At 37.1% G+C, this 19,696-nt stretch overlaps 1 protein-coding gene across 1 annotated transcript; it reads right to left on the reverse strand.

Annotated features, from left to right (window-relative positions):
- Positions 1-910: 910 nt before the first annotated feature.
- On the reverse strand, positions 911-18,458 carry LOC128221932 (uncharacterized). The gene is made up of 6 exons (XM_052930628.1): positions 17,710-18,458; positions 15,749-15,881; positions 14,831-14,860; positions 14,391-14,410; positions 1,993-2,121; positions 911-1,585 (listed from the first exon to the last, which is right to left on the reverse strand). The coding sequence occupies exons 1-6, from the start codon at positions 17,893-17,895 to the stop codon at positions 1,553-1,555; spliced, it is 531 nt and encodes a 176-aa protein (XP_052786588.1). The 5' UTR covers positions 17,896-18,458; the 3' UTR covers positions 911-1,552.
- Between the last annotated feature and the right edge of the window lie 1,238 nt (positions 18,459-19,696).

Raw genomic sequence — 19,696 nt, forward strand, 5'->3', positions numbered from 1 at the left:
GATGTACACAATAGTAATAAACGCTCTGGGTGGAAGAGACTTAAGCAATCCTATGTAGGAATTATGCATGTTAAATGTATAGACAGTACAGCACTGACTTCTTTCCAACGTATTAAAGCTGCATATAACGGGTATATGCTGACAATCTAAGTACAAGGGATGTATTTATAAACCTTCTTTAGTCATTTCATAATTTAAATCGAATCCCTTATATTTTCAGAGTCATATTAAATGAACAGTATAAGTGTTTTAGATCGTATGACCAGCGAGCTATCTGAAATTAAATAAGTGTGAAACTGACTTTAGATGTTTATGCATTCCGATATATCTCTGTAATACCACTTAAAGGCCTAGTTTAAAGAATATCTGGCATGTTAATTGCCTGCTGACCAGCATTTGTTATGGCCCTAATGCCAAAGCAGGGTTTAAATTTCCTGTGTATTGTTTATTGGTTAATGCGTTTTATGGCTTAGTTCGAAACTACGGGTAATATATTGACTTATCTTAAATATAATTCTTGATGAAAAACTCACAGAGGGCAAAAAAGATAAGGACTTATAAACAACATAGTGCTACACCCCGATAATGATGGGAAGAGTGTTTACTTACAGAATTGTTAAACTAGACCTATAAGAATCAATTCATACTTCACAGCTAAATAGTTCATGCATATATAATCTGTTTGTCAAATGGCCTGTAAGAATATATTCATATTATACAGCTGAATAGTTCATGTTTGTATTACCAAAATGTTAAGTGGCCTGTAAGAATATATAAATACTACACAGCTGAATAGTTCTTGTTTGTATACTCGATATGTCAAATGTCCTTTAAGAATATGTTCATATTACACAGCTGAATATTTCATGTTTGTATAATCGATATATCAAATGGCCATTAAGAATATGATCGATATGTCAAATGGCCTTTAAGGATATGTTCATATTATACAGCTGAAAAGTTCAAGTTTGTATGACTAATATGTCACGCCTGTAAGAATATATAAATACTACACAGCTGAACAGTTCTTGTTTGTATAATTGATATGTCAAATGTCCTTTAAGAATATATTCATATTACACAGCTGAATATTTCATGTTGTATAATTAATATGTCAAATGTCTTTTAAGAATATATTCATATTACACAGCTGAATATTTCATGTTTGTATAATTAATATGTCAAATGTCCTTTAAGAATATATTCATATTACACAGCTGAATATTTCATGTTGTATAATTAATATGTCAAATGTCTTTTAAGAATATATTCATATTACACAGCTGAATATTTCATGTTTGTATAATCGATATGTCAAATGTCCTTTAGGTATATGTTCATACTACACAGCTGAAAAGTTCATGTTTGTATAATCAATATTTCAAATGGCACATTTGTTTTTTTTCACCGAAGTTCACTGACTATACAACATCTTAATAGTTCATGCCTGTAAAATCAGTTTGTCATATGGCACGAGTGTTATTTCTCTGCAGTTCAATGATGACATCACATTATTTTTGAATTGTCACTGCCCTATATACAAAATTTTATTTCAACATTCTGCCTCTGACCTTTCTTCATGCTCCTGTAACAAATTGAAATGTATGTGAATTATGATAAAGGAAATAAAATCAATAATACAATACAAAAGAATGCGGCAAAGTATTCGAACTCGGTTGGCACGAATTCCACAGTTGCTTGAGCTGGATGTCAATAACATAATTAGTGATGGGAATACAATTTGAATTATGCCTGATGTATCATTACCAACTCAGGGAAGCGTTCATCACTAGTGCATGTTGACCTTCCAAATCTAAGTAATGATTTTCAGTAGGTTCCATTGTTTTGGCAATATAATTAGTTTAGAACTCGGATGGTGTAACTTATACTTTCTCGTAAAGATACCCTTGACATGTTCTTTGCAAGCACATGGGGCCCTGACATATTGTATTAGCAATATATTTAGTTTAGAACTCGGATGGTGTAACTTACACTTTCACGTAAAGATACCCTTGACATGTTCGTTGCAAGCGCATGGGGCCCTGACATACTGGAGACGCTAGTCAACTCCGGGTGAGCGTCGGACGGGTGGGTTACCAAACTTGACGTTTCGCCCGCGGACTGGAAAGTAGAGATATACGTTGTTTCAAGATTGATTTCATTTTCCCCTGTCATTAATATTTGTAGAAGTAATCAGAATTGATAGTATAAAATGTTCATAACTTTTATAATTAGTTTTTCTTCCATACAACGTTAAAGGGAGTTATTTTCACAGTAAGACAAATCTTTTTTTTACATGTAAAATGGTCAATGTCATTCAGTCTTTTTCAAAAACGACGGTCAAATGATCAATTAGTTTTTCCACCAAATTACATTTACAAGCATTTGTTTTTACTTTCATAAATAAACAGATGCATTTGTTTGAAGTGCAACCACATTTTTTTAAATTGCAACCACAATTTTAGCAGTAAACAACTTTTAAGTTGCAACCATGTTTTATAGTTGTAGCCAAATTTTTTAATTGTAGCCACATTTTCTAGTTGTAACCACACTTTTTTTAAATCAGACTAAAGTGTTAAGTTGCAACCACGATTTTAAGTTGTAACCATATTCTGATGACCAACCAAAGTCTTCGGAATACCTCTGATATTACAAAAAAGACTTTTGAGAGTGGTCAAACATTTACGCGGTAATATGTGTGTGACAGCGATAATCCCATACACGTTTTGTTTATTTAATATTTTAGAATGGCGGTGCATCGGTGTATTTTACACCTTAACTTTCATACCTTAATTGAAATGCCTTTCGGCAATTGCGTTTATCATACGATGAACGCAATAACGTAAGATATGTTCGGATCGCAATTTATCGCATGACAGTATACATGAACATGGTTGATATTTCAATGTTTGTATTTTGTCAGCAGGTCCCGTAAAATAGAAATCAGCATTTAAGAATGTGTTAATTTATGATATGTTAAATGAATTGTTTCCAACAGTGTTTTATTTTACGTTTTAAAGTAATTTCAGTTAGTTGATCTTTTTGATCAACCGTTTTTATAGTCAGATTGTAAATAAGTATGTGTTTTAATATGTAGTTTAAAACGTTTAAAGCTTTATTAAGAATTTTACTTTAACACCATTCTAAAAAGATGAAAATAGCGTTCTTGTATAAAGCATAATGAAAAATATATAATAAATAATTAGCCTCCCATACCCTTCTTGTTTTAAAAAGGATGTAACTCTAATCAAACCATTTTTTTGGCCTAACATGAATAACGCAAGACATATTGTCTATATAAATATGAGACTTATATACTTCAAATAAGTTAGAATTGGATACCTTGACAAGTGTTAAAAGTCACAAACGTTGTTGAAAGTACTCGTATATTTAGGGATATGCAATATCATATTTGAATCTAATGTTTTGTGATCTACCATTTCGGCCATAATTTACAAAAATTAACACATTCGTCGTGAAAGGTCTCAAGACGTCATGTTATAACCTAATAAGATATTAAATATACGCACATTCCTAAAATGTATACTGAAATATGGTTCCATTACAAAAAAACGCAATGCAAAAAACACAAACTCGTTTCATTAAAGCATTCAGACGAAAATGTTTGTTTTTTGTGTGGTTTAATTATAGTTAGCCCAAATATTAATCCATCTACCTCTCGTTCCCATTCTACCAGTCCCTGTTTCTAATAAACAATGGCAACCCATATTAAGCTTCTTATAATACTAGTTACAGAGCCTGATGAGGTCTGAAAGGGAAGTTTTGGTCACTGTATACTAGAAACAAGGCCTGGTATGGTCTGAAATATATGTACTAGTAACAGGGCATGATGTGGTCTAAAGGGGAAGTATTGGTCACTGTATACTAGGAACGGGACATGGTGTGGTCTAAAAGGGAAGTATTGGTCACTGTGTACTAGTAACAGGTCCTGATGCGATCTTAAAGGGTATTATTGGTCACTGTGTACTAGCAACAGGGCATGATGAGGTATAAACGGTAGTATGGTCACTGTGTACTAGTAACAGGACATGATGTGGTCTAAAGGGAAGTATTGGTCACTGTGTACTAGTAACAGGACATTATGAGGTCTAAAGGGTAGTATTGGTCACTGTGTACTAGTAACAGGACATGATGTGGTCTGAAAGGGTAGTATTGGTCACTGTGTACTAGTAAAAGGGCATGATGAGGTCTAAAAGGGTAGTATTGGTCACTGTGTACTAGTAACAGGGCCTGAAGAGGTCTAAAAGGTAAAATAGTCAATGTGTACTAGTAACAGGGCATGATGAGGTCTAAAAGGATAGTATTGGTCAATGTGTACCAGTAACAGGGCATGATGTGGTCTGAAAGGGTAGTATTGATCACTGTGTACTAGTAACAGGGCATGATGAGGTCTAAAGAGAAGTATTGGTCACTGTGTACTAGTAACAGGGCATGATGCAGTCTAAAAGTGTAGTATTGGTCACTGTGTACTAGTAACAGGGCATGATGAGGTCTAAAGGGAAGTATTGGTCACTGTGTACTAGTAACAGGGCATGATGTGGTCTGAAAGGGTAGTATTTGTCACTGTGTACTAATAACAGGACATGATGTGGACTGAAAGGGTAGTATTGGTCACTGTGTACTAGTAACAGGGCATGATGTGGTCCGAAAGGGTAGTATTGGTCACTGTGTACTAGTAATAGGGCATGATGAGTTCTAAAGGGAAGTATTGGTCACTGCGAACTAGCTACAGGGCATGATGTGGTCTGAAAGGCAGTATTTGTCACCGTGTACTAGTAACAGGGCATGATGTGGTCTGAAATGGTAGTATTTGTCACTGTGTACTAGTAACAGGACATGATGTGGTCTGGAAGGGTAGTATTGGTCACTGTGTACTAGTAATAGGGCATGATGAGGTCTAAAAAAGTAGTATTGGTCACTGTGTACTAGTAACAGGACATGATGAGGTTTAAAAGGGAAGTATTGGTCACTGTGTAATAGTAACAGGGCATAATGAGGTCTAAAATGGTAGCATTGGTCACCGTGTACTAGTAACAGGACATGATGTGGTCTAAAGGGAAGTATTGGTCACTGTGTACTAGTAACAGGGCATGATGAGGTCTAAAAGGGTAGTATTGGTCACTGTATACTAGTAACAGGGCATGATGAGGTCGAAAGGGAAGTATTGGTCACATATTACTAGTAACAGGGCATGATGTGGTCTGAAAGGGTAGTATTGGTCACTGTGTACTAGTAACAGAGCATGATGAGGTCTAAAAGGAAGTATTAGTCACTGTGTACTAGTAATAGGGCATGATGAGGTCTAAAAGGGTAGTATTTGTCACTGTGTACTAGTAACAGTGCCTGATGTGGTCTGAAAGAGTGGTATTGGTCACTGTGTACTAGTAACAGGGCATCATAAGGTTTAAAAGGGTAGCATTGGTCACTGTGTACCAGTAACAGGACAGGATGTGGTCTGAAAGGGTCGTATTGGTCACTGTTTACTTGTAACAGGACATGATGTGGTCTAAAAGTGTAGTATTGGACACTGTGTACTAGTAACAGGGCATGATGTGGTCTGAAAGTGTAGAATTGATCACTGTGTACTAGTAACAGGGCATGATGTGGTCTGAAAGTGTAATATTGGTAACTCTGTACTAGTAATATGGCATGATGTGGTCTAAAAAAGTAGTATTGGTCACTGTGTACTAGTAACAGGGCATGATGAGGTCTAAAGGGTAGTATTGGTCACTGTGTACTAGTAACAGGGCATGATGAGGTCTAAAATGATAGCATTGGTCACTGTGTACTAGTAACAGGGCATGATGTGATCCGAAAGGGTAGTTTGGTCACTGTGTACTGGTAACAGGGCATGATGTGGTCCGAAAGGGTATTATTGTCACTGTGTACTGGTAACAGGGCATGATGTGGTCCGAAAGGGTAGTGTGGTCACAGTGTACTGGTAACAGTGCATGATGAGGTCTAAAATGGTAGCATTGGTCACTGTGTACTAGTAACAGGGCATGAGGATGTCTAAAAGGGAAGCATCTGTCATTTTGTACTATTAACAGGGCATGATGTGGTCTGAAAGGGTAGTATTGGTCACTGTGTACTAGTAACAGGGCATGATGTGGTCTGAAAGGGTAGTATTTATCACTGTGTACTATTAACAGGGCATGATGTGGTCCGAAAGGGTAGTATGGTCACTGTGTACTGGTAACAATGCATGATGAGGTCTAAAATGGTAGCATTGGTCACTGTGTACTAGTAACAGGGCATGAGGATATCTAAAAAGGAAGTATCTGTCACTGTGTACTAGTAACAGGGCATGATGTGGTCTGAAAGGGTAGTATTGTTCACTGTGTACTAGTAACAGGGCATGATGTGGTCTGAAAGGGTAGTATTTGTCACTGTGTACTAGTAACAGGGCATGATGTGGTCTGAAAGGGTAGTATTTGTCACTATGTACTATTAACAGGGCATGATGTGGTCCGAGAGGGTAGTATTTTCACTGTGTACTGGTAACAGGGCATGATGAGGTCTAAAAGTGTAGTATTGGACACTGTGTACTAGTAACAGGACATGATGTGGTCTGAAAGGGTAGTATTGGTCACTGTGTACTAGTAACAGGGCATGATGAGGTCTAAAAGGGTAGTATTGGTCACTGTGTACTAGTAACAGGGCATGAAGAGGTCTAAAAGGTAAAATAGTCAATGTGTACTAGTAACAGGGCATGATGAGGTCTAAAAGGATAGTATTGGTCAATGTGTACTAGTAACAGGGCATGATGTGGTCTGAAAGGGTAGTATTGGTCACTGTGTACTAGTAACAGGGCATGATGAAGTCTAAAGAGAAGTATTGGTCACTGTGTACTAGTAACAGGGCATGATGCAGTCTAAAAGTGTAGTATTGGTCACTGTGTACTAGTAACAGGGCGTGATGAGGTCTAAAGGGAAGCATTGGTCACTCTGTACTAGTAACAGGGCATGATGCAGTCTAAAAGTGTAGTATTGGTCACTGTGTACTAGTAACAGGGCATGATGAGGTCTAAAGGGAAGCATTGGTCACTCTGTACTAGTAACAGGGCATGATGTGGTCTGAAAGGGTAGTATTTGTCACTGTGTACTAATAACAGGACATGATGTGGACTGAAAGGGTAGTATTGGTCACTGTGTACTAGTAACAGGGCATGATGTGGTCCGAAAGGGTAGTATTGGTCACTGTGTACTAGTAATAGGGCATGATGAGGTCTAAAGAGAAGTATTGGTCACTGTGTACTAGTAACAGGGCATGATGCAGTCTAAAAGTGTAGTATTGATCACTGTGTACTAGTAACAGGGCATGATGAAGTCTAAAGAGAAGTATTGGTCACTGTGTACTAGTAACAGGGCATGATGCAGTCTAAAAGTGTAGTATTGGTCACTGTGTACTAGTAACAGGGCATGATGAGGTCTAAAGGGAAGCATTGGTCACTCTGTACTAGTAACAGGGCATGATGTGGTCTGAAAGGGTAGTATTTGTCACTGTGTACTAATAACAGGACATGATGTGGACTGAAAGGGTAGTATTGGTCACTGTGTACTAGTAACAGGGCATGATGTGGTCCGAAAGGGTAGTATTGGTCACTGTGTACTAGTAATAGGGCATGATGAGGTCTAAAGGGAAGTATTGGTCACTGCGTACTAGTTACAGGGCATGATGTGGTCTGAAAGGGTAGTATTTGTCACTGTGTACTAGTAACAGGACATGATGTGGTCTGGAAGGGTACTATTGGTCACTGTGTACTAGTAACAGGGCATGAAGAGGTCTAAAAGGTAAAATAGTCAATGTGTACTAGTAACAGGGCATGATGAGGTCTAAAAGGATACTATTTGTCACTGTGTACTAATAACAGGACATGATGTGGACTGAAAGGGTAGTATTGGTCACTGTGTACTAGTAACAGGGCATGATGTGGTCCGAAAGGGTAGTATTGGTCACTGTGTACTAGTAATAGGGCATGATGAGTTCTAAAGGGAAGTATTGGTCACTGCGTACTAGTTACAGGGCATGATGTGGTCTGAAATGGCAGTATTTGTCACTGTGTACTAGTAACAGGACATGATGTGGTCTGGAAGGGTAGTATTGGTCACTGTGTACTAGTAATAGGGCATGATGAGGTCTAAAAAAGTAGTATTGGTCACTGTGTACTAGTAACAGGACATGATGAGGTTTAAAAGGGAAGTATTGGTCACTGTGTACTAGTAACAGGGCATAGTGAGGTCTAAAATGGTAGCATTGGTCATCGTAATAGTAACAGGACATGATGTGGTCTAAAGGGAAGTATTGGTCACTGTGTACTAGTAATAGGGCATGATGAGTTCTAAAGGGAAGTATTGGTCACTGCGTACTAGTTACAGGGCATGATGTGGTCTGAAATGGTAGTATTTGTCACTGTGTACTAGTAACAGGACATGATGTGGTCTGGAAGGGTAGTATTGGTCACTGTGTACTAGTAATAGGGCATGATGAGGTCTAAAAAAGTAGTATTGGTCACTGTGTACTAGTAACAGGACATGATGAGGTTTAAAAGGGAAGTATTGGTCACTGTGTACTAGTAACAGGGCATAGTGAGGTCTAAAATGGTAGCATTGGTTACCGTGTACTAGTAACAGGACATGATGTGGTCTAAAGGGAAGTATTGGTCACTGTGTACTAGTAACAGGGCATGATGAGGTCTAAAAGGGTAGTATTGGTCACTGTATACTAGTAACAGGGCATGATGAGGTCGAAAGGGAAGTATTGGTCACATATTACTAGTAACAGGGCATGATGTGGTCTGAAAGGGTAGTATTGGTCACTGTGTACTAGTAACAGAGCATGATGAGGTCTAAAAGGAAGTATTGGTCACTGTGTACTAGTAATAGGGCATGATGAGGTCTAAAAGGGTAGTATTTGTCACTGTGTACTAGTAACAGTGCCTGATGTGGTCTGAAAGGGTGGTATTGGTCACTGTGTACTAGTAACAGGGCATCATAAGGTTTAAAAGGGTAGCATTTGTCACTGTGTACCAGTAAGAGGACAGGATGTGGTCTGAAAGGGTAGTATTGGTCACTGTTTACTTGTAACAGGACATGATGTGGTCTAAAAGTGTAGTATTGGACACTGTGTACTAGTAACAGGGCATGATGTGGTCTGAAAGTGTAGAATTGATCACTGTGTACTAGTAACAGGGCATGATGTGGTCTGAAAGGGTAATATTGGTAACTCTGTACTAGTAATATGGCATGATGTGGTCTAAAAAAGTAGTATTGGTCACTGTGTACTAGTAACAGGGCATGATGAGGTCTAAAGGGTAGTATTGGTCACTGTGTACTAGTAACAGGGCATGATGAGGTCTAAAATGATAGCATTGGTCACTGTGTACTAGTAACAGGGCATGATGTGGTCCGAAAGGGTAGTTTGGTCACTGTGTACTGGTAACAGGGCATGATGTGGTCCGAAAGGGTATTATTGTCGCTGTGTACTGGTAACAGGGCATGATGTGGTCCGAAAGGGTAGTGTGGTCACAGTGTACTGGTAACAGTGCATGATGAGGTCTAAAATGGTAGCATTGGTCACTGTGTACTAGTAACAGGGCATGAGGATGTCTAAAAGGGAAGCATCTGTCATTTTGTACTATTAACAGGGCATGATGTGGTCTGAAAGGGTAGTATTGGTCACTGTGTACTAGTAACAGGGCATGATGTGGTCTGAAAGGGTAGCATTTATCACTGTGTACTATTAACAGGGCATGATGTGGTCCGAAAGGCTAGTATGGTCACTGTGTACTGGTAACAGGGCATGATGAGGTCTAAAATGGTAGCATTGGTCACTTTGTACTAGTAACAGGGCATGAGGATGTCTAAAAAGGAAGTATCTGTCACTGTGTACTAGTAACAGGGCATGATGTGGTCTGAAAGGGTAGTATTGGTCACTGTGTACTAGTAACAGGGCATGATGTGGTCTGAAAGGGTAGTATTGGTCACTGTGTACTAGTAACAGGGCATGATGTGGTCTGAAAGGGTAGTATTTGTCACTATGTACTATTAACAGGGCATGATGTGGTCCGACAGGGTAGTATTGTCACTGTGTACTGGTAACGGGGCATGATGAGGTCTAAAGGGTAGTATTGGTCACTGTGTACTAGTAACAGGGCATCATGTGGTCTGAAAGGGTAGTATTGGTCACTGTGTACTAGTAACAGGGCATGATGAGGTCGAAAAGGGAAGTATTGGTCATTGTGTACTAGTAACAAACTCTGATTTGGACTGAAAGAAAGGTATTGGTCACTGTTTACTAGTAACAGAGACAGACATGTTCTGAAAGAGAGGTATTGGTAACTGTTTACTGGTAACAGAGCCTGATGTGGTCTGAAAGAGAGGTATTGGTCACTGTTTACTGGTAACAGGGCTTGATATGGTATAAAGAGGGGTCACTGGTTACATGAATTAAGCCTGTTTTGGAGTAAAAGAAAGGTCTTATTCACTGTATAATAATAACTTAATTTGATGGTCACTGTGCAATAATAACAGAGCCTGATGTGGTCTGAAAGAGAAGTAATGGTCACTGTGCAATAATAACAGAGCCTGATGTGGTTTGAAAGAGAAGTAATGGTCACTGTGCAATAATAACAGAGCCTGATGTGGTCTGTAATAAAGTTAAAGGTCTCTGTGTACAAGTAATAGAGACTAATGTTGTCTGAATAATAGGTATTGGTCACTGTATACTAGTAACATAGACTGATGTTGTGTGAAAGAGAGGTACTTGTCACTGTGTACAAGTAACAAAGACTGATGTGTTTTGAAAGAGAGGTATTGGCCACTGTTTACAAGTAACAGGGCCTGATGTGGTCCAAAGATATTTTTTGTTTGCTGCCTACTAGAAACAAGGCCTGATGCGGAATGAAAGAGTGGTATTGGTCACTGTGTACTAGTAACAGAGACAGATGTTGTGTGGAAGAGAGGTACTGGTCAATGTGTATTAGTAACAGAGACTGATGTTGTTTGAACGAGAGGTACTGGTCACTGTGTACTAGTTACAGAGACTGATGCGGAATGAAAGAGTGGTATTGGTCACTGTGTACTAGTAAAAGAGACTGATGTTATTTGAACGAGAGGTACTGGACACTGTGTACTAGTAACAGATACTGATATTGTTTGAACGAGAGGTACTGGTCACTGTGTACTAGTAACAAAGACTGATGTTGTTTGAACGAGAGGTACTGGTCACTGTGTACTAGTATCAGAGACTGATGTTATTTGAACGAGAGGTACTGGTCACTGTGTACTAGTAACAGAGACTGATGTTATTTGAACGAGAGGTACTGGTCACCGTGTACTAGTAACAGAGACTGATGTTGTTTGAACGAGAGGTACTGGTCACTGTGTACTAATATCAGAGACTTTTGTTGTGTAAAAGAGTGTTGTTTGTCACCGTTTACAAGTAACAGGGATTGAATAGGTCTAAAAGAGACGTATTGCTCACTGTTTCCTAGTAACAGCGCCTAATGTGGTCTGAAAGAGTGGTATTGTTCACTGTGTACTAGTATCAGATACTGATGTTGTTTGAACGAGAGGTACTGGTCACTGTGTACTAGTAACAGAGACTGATGTTGTTTGAAGGAGAGGTACTGGTCACTGTGTACTAGTAACAGAGACTGATGTTGTTTGAACGAGAGGTACTGATCACTTTGTACTAGTAACAGAGACTGATGTTGTGTGAAAGAGAGCTGTTGGTCACTGTGTACTCGTAACAGAGACTGATGCTGTTTGAACGAGAGGTACTGGTCACTGTATACTAATATCAGAGATTGATGTTGGGTAAAAGAGAGTTGTTGGTCACCGTTTATAAGTAACAGGGATTGAATAGGTCTAAAGAGACGTATTGGTCACTGTTTCCTAGTAACAGCGCCTGATGTGGTCTGAAAAATAGATTTTGGTCACTGTTTCAAAGTAACTGGTAATGATTTGGTCTGAAAGAGTGTTACTGGTCAATGTGTACTAGTAACATGGCCTTATGTGGTCTTTAAGAGAGGTATTGGTCACTGTGTACAAGTAACAGGGCATGGTGTTATGTGAAATAAAGGTATTGGTCACTGTGTACTAGTAACAGAGACTGATTTTTCATCTGAAACAGATGTATTGGTCACTGTGTACTTAGTAACAGGGCCTTATGTTGTCTGAAAGAGTAATATTGGTCACTGTGTACTAGTAACAGTACCTGATATGGTCTAAAAGAGAGGTATCGGTCACTTTTTACTAGTTCTACGGGCCTGATGAGGTCTGAAAGAGTGGTATTGGTCAATGTTTCCTAGTAACTGGGTCTGATGTGGTCAAAAAGAGAAGTATTGGTCACTCTGTACTAGTAACAGAGACTGATGTGGTCAGAAAGAGAGGAATTTGTCATTGTGTCCTAGTAACTGGGTATGATGTGGTCTGCAACATATGTATTGTTCATTGTGTACTTAGTAACAGGGCCTGATTTTGTCTGAAAGAGAGGTATTGGTTACTGTGTTCTAATAACAGGGTATGATGTTGTCTGAAAGAGAGGTATTGGTCACAGTATACTAGAAACAAGGCCTGATGTCGTCTGAAAGAGAGGTATTGGTCACTGTTTAATATTTCTAGAGCCTGATGTGGTCTGAAAGAGAGATATTGGTCACCTTACACTAGTTACAGGGCCTGATGTGGTCTGAAAGAGAGATATTGGTCACTTTGTACTAGTAAAAGGGCCTGATGTGGTCTGAAAGAGAGGTATTGGACACTGTATCCTTGTAACTGTGTCCGATGTGGTCTGAAAGAGAGGTATTGGTTACAATGTAATAGTTCTAGAGCCTGCTGTGGTCTGAAAGAGAGGTATGGGCCACTTTGTTCTAGTAACAGGGCCTGGTGTGGTCTTAAAGAGAGGTATTGATGTATGTTTACTAGTGTTAGAGCCAGATGTAGTCTAAAAATGAGGTATTGGTCACAGTATACTAGTAACAATGCTTGATATGATGTGTAAAAGAGATATTGGTCACTGTTTTTTTTCCAGAGTCTGATGTGGTGTGAAAGATATTTGTTATTGTTTTGTAGTAACCGAGATTAAAATGATCTTAAAGAGAGGTATTGTTCACTATTTAGGTGTAACCGAGACTAAAATGATCTAAACGAGAGGTATTGGTCACTGTTTAGTAGTAACCGAGACTAAAATGATATAAAAGAGAGGTATTGGTCACTATTTAGTAGTAATTGAGACTAAAATGATATAAGAGAGGTATTGGTCACTGTTTAGTAGTAACCGAGCTTAAAATGATATAAAATAGAGGTATCGGTCATTATTTATCAGTAACCGAGCCTAAATTGATCTAAAGGAGAGGTAGCGATCACTGTTTATTAGGAACAGGGCCTGATATAGACTTATAGTGGGGTTCTGTTCACTGTTATCTAAGAACATGGCCTAATGGTCTGAGGAAGGTATTTATCGCAGTTTACTTTAAACAGGGCCTGCTTAGATGTGTAAAAATGTATTGGCCACTGTTAACTAGGGAGCATGGCCTGGTGTGCTCTGAAAGAGAGGTAATGGCCATTTTAACTAAAACCAGTGATTGATGTGGTCATACTGAGAGGTTATGACCACATTTAACTGGAAGGGCCTTATATAGTTTACACGAGTGTAAGTGGTCACTGTTTCCTTGTACACTGTCGGATAAGGTCTAAAAATTGGTATTGTCATATATTTACTTATACCAGGGCCTGTTATAATATATAACAGATGTATATGCCATCGTTTTGATGGTCTGATAAAGAGGTAGATGACAATAACAAAAAGTTAAATATTGTAGCCATAATGAGGTACCAGAAATTGAACATTTTGATCATATTTTACGTGTATGAGGGATACGACCATAGAGGACATGTGAAAGCCGGTAACGATGCTTCGACTGTAAGTGTTCGATCTCAATTGAATAAAACTGTATTTTGTTCATATCTTAAGCGATGTATATCCTTATTTACTGATTTCTCCAAGAAGGTAGTGCAAAGTTTTAAAAAACATTTCACATACATGAAGACAACATGAACTACTCGAATGACAACTGCATGGACAAATGACTTAACAAAAACAAAACGGACTGCTGGGGTGAAGTTTACCTGAATAAATAAATATTCTTAACATCATGACGCCCAGTAATTTAAAGTCAGAGTTAAAAAAAATCCTGAATAACCTTCCCGTTTTCTAACCACAAATTATAAGTTTAACAATCACATGCATCCTTCTTTGAAACATTTTAGTAACATGGCGCGTAGTAATGTTAGCCAAGATCGGAAAAACGAACTTCCGGTATAATAGGGAAACGAATGTCTGCTTTACAAGGATAGTGGTTAACTTACCCTATTCATAAGCTGCGAATCTGAAATAGAACAACATGAAAAAATTCAGTCTTATGTTAGTGTTTTACAAATGACTGTATTTCTGCGATCTTAAATTGTTCTTACGACATATCCTGTATCGGTCTGTAAATAAATGTGTTCAAATTGACGAGCAATATTTATTTAAAAACTACAGAAACAAGCCCAGTAGCCAAAGACATAGATCACAGACACAAAATAACGAACAAGAAACATAGAAAACAGCACAACAGTCAACTAACAACACAGTGCATATATATTAAATATAAACCTATGTGTGATTATAAAAGTCATTCTTGCTATTCTTTTTTACACGACACGCTTTTTCATATGAACTGATTCCAAAAAAAGAAAGAAAGAAAATAGAGAACTACATTATCAAAATCTTATTAGGCATCCCTTCATATTGAAATTCAATCTACCTGTTGAGGCGTAACCGCTGTCCCGCGTGCCTGAAATAGATAAGGTAATATAATCATGCAAAAAGAGTAAATGCAGTAAAACGATACAATCCAACAGTACTTTGAAGTTATAGTTTATGGTTCGTTTTTCATATTCATGATACATGGGTATTTTACATTGGTGATCAATCAGGGTTGGAATTCAATATAAGGCTTAAATTGGTCTATGAAAGATGAAGCTAACCGGATGAGTTGGTATTAATAACGTACCAATAGAATGAATGAAGTAATTATGTATGATCGTACGATATTGAATACCACATAGATCAGTTTGATTTGCTTGAAGACGGGTCAATTCCCAGATGAAGACAATTCTTCGAAGATGACATCTGACAGGCTTAACATTCGTGGTTGAGTATTTCGATTTATTGATAAGATAAAAATATAAAGTTTAAATATTCGCTGTTCTTATTTCAATGATACAACTATTTAATTCACCGGAATCATGAAAGATATAGTGTAGTAACTTAAGGATAGCGACGTCATTTCTGGTATAAAAATACATACAGATATAGCGCCCTTACCATCTTTGTTTACATGAGTTTAAAGGGACTAGACACCATTATGTAACATGACTAAAAGAATAAACGCAACACTTATGATGGCTTCTCATCTGCTTATGAGTAAAAATAAAAATACCAAAGCTATTTTTGGACTTAATGGCTTTTTTTGCGCTGTAGACAACCTTAGTAAATTTCGAACTGGAAAAAAACACCAAAAACAACAGAGTGAGATGCATTGTGTCGTAAGCGAGACGGTGCATCAGTCAGTAATATTCAATGTGTTGTACACAACGATATCAATTTCATGTACGAGTTTTCTTATTTTCCTGCAATTGTATCATCTGGTGTCTAGTCCCTTTAATATGAAGATGCTTACCTGCACGTCCTTGCACTTGTCTCATATTATCATTACTGTTTTTGGCATGCTCCAGAAGCTTCAACCTCAGGTCTTTCAGCTCACTTATCTTTCTCTCCGTGATCTGTTTTAACTCTTCCAAGGCATTGGTATCCTAGAAAATAGCATTTTACAGTATGCATTTGGTGTTGATTTGATGTCATATGAAAGGCATTGAGGAAAAGGAACGCGCAGATATACGATCTGGTATTTTTGGATATTTTTTAACGAATGTATGCACCAATAATTGTATTACAAATAATACTTCGAGTGTAATGTTTTAAAGCCTTGGAATACATAATATTACTAATTTTATATTACATTTGAACTTTTGTTAACAATACAAACTACTACTACTTCTACTACTTCTACTACTACTACTACTACTACTACTACTACTACTACTACTACTACTACTACTACTACTACTACTACTACTACTACTACTACTACTACTACTACTACTACTACTACTACTTCTACTACTACTACTACTTCTACTACTACTACTACTACTACTACTACTACTACTACTACTACTACTACTACAACTACTACTACTACTACTACTACTACTACTACTACTACTACTACTACTACTACTACTACTACTACTACTACTACTACTACTACTACTACTACTACTACTACTATTACTACTACTACTATCAGCAAAGTCAAGTCTAGAAAAGCAGACACCATGAATGAATAAGGGATAAATACGGCTTCACTGTGAACTAAAGGTTAGTTATAAGAATATTTTTAACCATAATTGGTAATAGTTAATTAATAAAATACATATTAATTAGGTGATTTCATATTGGCCCAGTTATATGTCCTCAGTCAGCTGTATTTGCCTTCGCCCTTTCGGGCTCAGGCAAATACAGCTAACCTCAGACAAATAACTAGGCCAATATGAAATCACCTAATTAATAACATTATATTATTATACCTCACGTGACCTGCCTATGTTGATTTCTTATATACTCGTCATGGGCAATTTCGTACTGTCACACACTGACAGTACCGTTTTGACCGGTTGACATGATACTGTCAAATAGCACGCGCGTCTAAAAATAGGATTTTTTTGGTTTCCCAAGTCTGAGGTGATAAGCGCTTATCAAAATGTGTTGTAAATCTGGTAACTTCCGTTGTTTGCATTATTTCCTAACGACATTTTCAGCAAAATGACAACTAATTAAAACAAACAATAATTACAGAATAAATCGATTAAACTTGAAATTTGTGTAATGTTGAAACATCTTTATTATGTATATAAATGTAACTGTGTTCGGTATAATAAAATGAATATTGCATGGCTTCCAGTGTGACAGTACATATAGCCAACATTCGGGTAAATATTGTTACCCTCGGCTTCGCCTCGGGAAACAGTATTTCCCTCATGTTGACAATATGTTCTGTCACACAGGAAGCCATGCAATATTTATATATTGATATCACACGGTGAATCATTAAAATAAACCATATACATTTACACTTCTTTCTTATATTGCATTTCAAGTAAAAAGTAAGGTCATACTAATTTAGTGTTTATTATCAGATTCATATATCAAACCAACCAACACGGAAGAAAAACAAATACATGCAAAGTGGAAAAAAAATTGTTTGCATTCTTTCCGTTCAACAATTGTTCTAGAAATCACAATCATGGTAAATCATCAAAACAAACCATGTACATATAACGGTCAATACCTCTAAGAAATGGACCATGATCATGTCAATTAAACATTTCTGGACCCACGCCATTGCCTTTTTAATATTTAAATTCCAGAAAATTATATTTGTTGGCTTCATTTAGACTTTTGTTAATGTAATGTTGTGGTCGATTTTTAGTTTGTTTGTTGTTTTATTTCGAATGCTGAAAATCTTCCCACGCGATAACACGCAATCAATGTAGTATGACCCTACTCTGGGTATCCTACCTTCATAAATTGGGCAAGTGCCTCAGTTATCTGCTCCGGTGTTAGATTGTTAATGTTATCATTAACAGATCTCATCTGCTCCGATAATCCAATCGATATTTGTTCAATGTCAGTCGATAATCGTCGCACGTTTCGACAGAAATCATCACTTCCGGTTCCGCTTCCATGTTCTCTTCTGGTTGCCATTTTGAACAAATGTTTCTTCACATAACTCTGTGTCCTCACCTAATTGAATATCTTGTGACTCAATGCAGGTTTGCCGAGAAGAAATCCTATGGCAGCGACAAAGGTTGTACAAAATATAAATAGTTTCCATTCAATTTTCAATAGTAACTGTCATATAATTATGCTTAAATGCACATTAAATATGGTCCTGTTTCATAACTACATTGTCGTTAAAGTAGGTCAAGCATCACTTTCATAACAACAATAAGATAAACCAAAGTCGTGTTTATTCTGCTAAAGTTATCACTTTATATAATTCCTTATTGCACCGTTGTAGATGGCATATCTAATTCTGTACTTCTTTCTACACAATTATAAGTTCCTTATGGGAATCCAGAACACAATCAAAACTAAACGGTCATTTTGTTTTTATGTTTTGCCCTTCTGGGTTCGCCCTTGACCATACTAAGAGGTATAACTGTTATGTTCTATTCTGTTTGCGAACTTCTGCGTACTGAGTTATTATGGTTAAAATTATATTGCGTCACCGCCTGAATATTTTACGCAAATTAATGCATTATTCGCTTCCTGAAATGAGAGGTAAAATCAAGTTAATATAACAATTATGTAGATGTTGTTATTAGATAAGTGTATTTACATATTTTGAAATAAACTACAGACCAGGATGAAGAACGTGGCTTTATTTAATCTCTTCCATTGGTCATACTAAATTGTTACGATGTTCTGATGCACGTTCTACTCTACAAATTTACATTTGAGTTATCAAAAAACAAACGTCGTGCAGTTTCACAAAAAAGCTAGCGATTAGTACCATCTCTGACGCACGTTCTACTTTATAAATTTACATTTGAGTTATCAAATTACAAACGTCATGCAGTTTCACAAAAAAGCTAGCGATTAGTACCATCTCTGACGCACGTTCTACTTTATAAATTTACATTTGAGTTATCAAATTACAAACGTCGTACAGTTTCACAAAAAAGCTAGCGATTAGTACCATCTCTGACGCTTGTTATACTTTTTGTAAACGAAAACCCCATGACTTTTAACATAGAGTTAACTCAGCATGGCCTAATACTGTATAACTCCTACATACGGGAATAACTGACATTAAAGAGGCCCACGTCATTTGTTTTGATTAATATTCATATGGAAAACATACAGAAACAAGCTCAGTAGCGGAAAGTTTAAACATGAACCCCGTTTAATGGCACGGTATTAACGCCAAAGACATAAAACACAAAAACAAAAAATACAAACATTTTACTGGAGGCTTTCTTTTGTTAAGGAAACGAAAAGAATAGCCCAGATGGTCTATGACTTTATAGCTCGTACATACGGGTGAAACTGACATTAAAGAGGTTCTTACAGGTTCTTACAGGGCGTACTACATTTGTTTAGATTAATATTTATATGAAAAACAACAGAAACAAGCTCTGTAACGGAAAGTTTAAACATGAACCCCATTTAATGGCACAGTATAAACGCCAAAGACATAAAACACAAAATCAAATATTAACAAACAAGAAACATGGATCATTAACACAAAACACTACAAAAAAACGCAGTTAACTATATCAAAACTATGTATGTTTATCAAGGATTGTTAGGTACCCCCTTGGAATGGTCAGTAAATTGTAAATTTACTGGGGGTTAAAACCAGTCTGTGTGCACAATCTTACTCTTATCCCAACCAAATCCCAAGTAAAGTAAAATCGTCTTGTTTGATTGAATATCAGCTAAAAAAATTCAGAATATAATTTACATGATAAATCAAGTACCTTATTTTTTCTGATTTATT

This window comes from Mya arenaria, chromosome 16, assembly GCF_026914265.1.
Source record: "Mya arenaria isolate MELC-2E11 chromosome 16, ASM2691426v1".
Taxonomy (NCBI): domain Eukaryota; kingdom Metazoa; phylum Mollusca; class Bivalvia; order Myida; family Myidae; genus Mya; species Mya arenaria.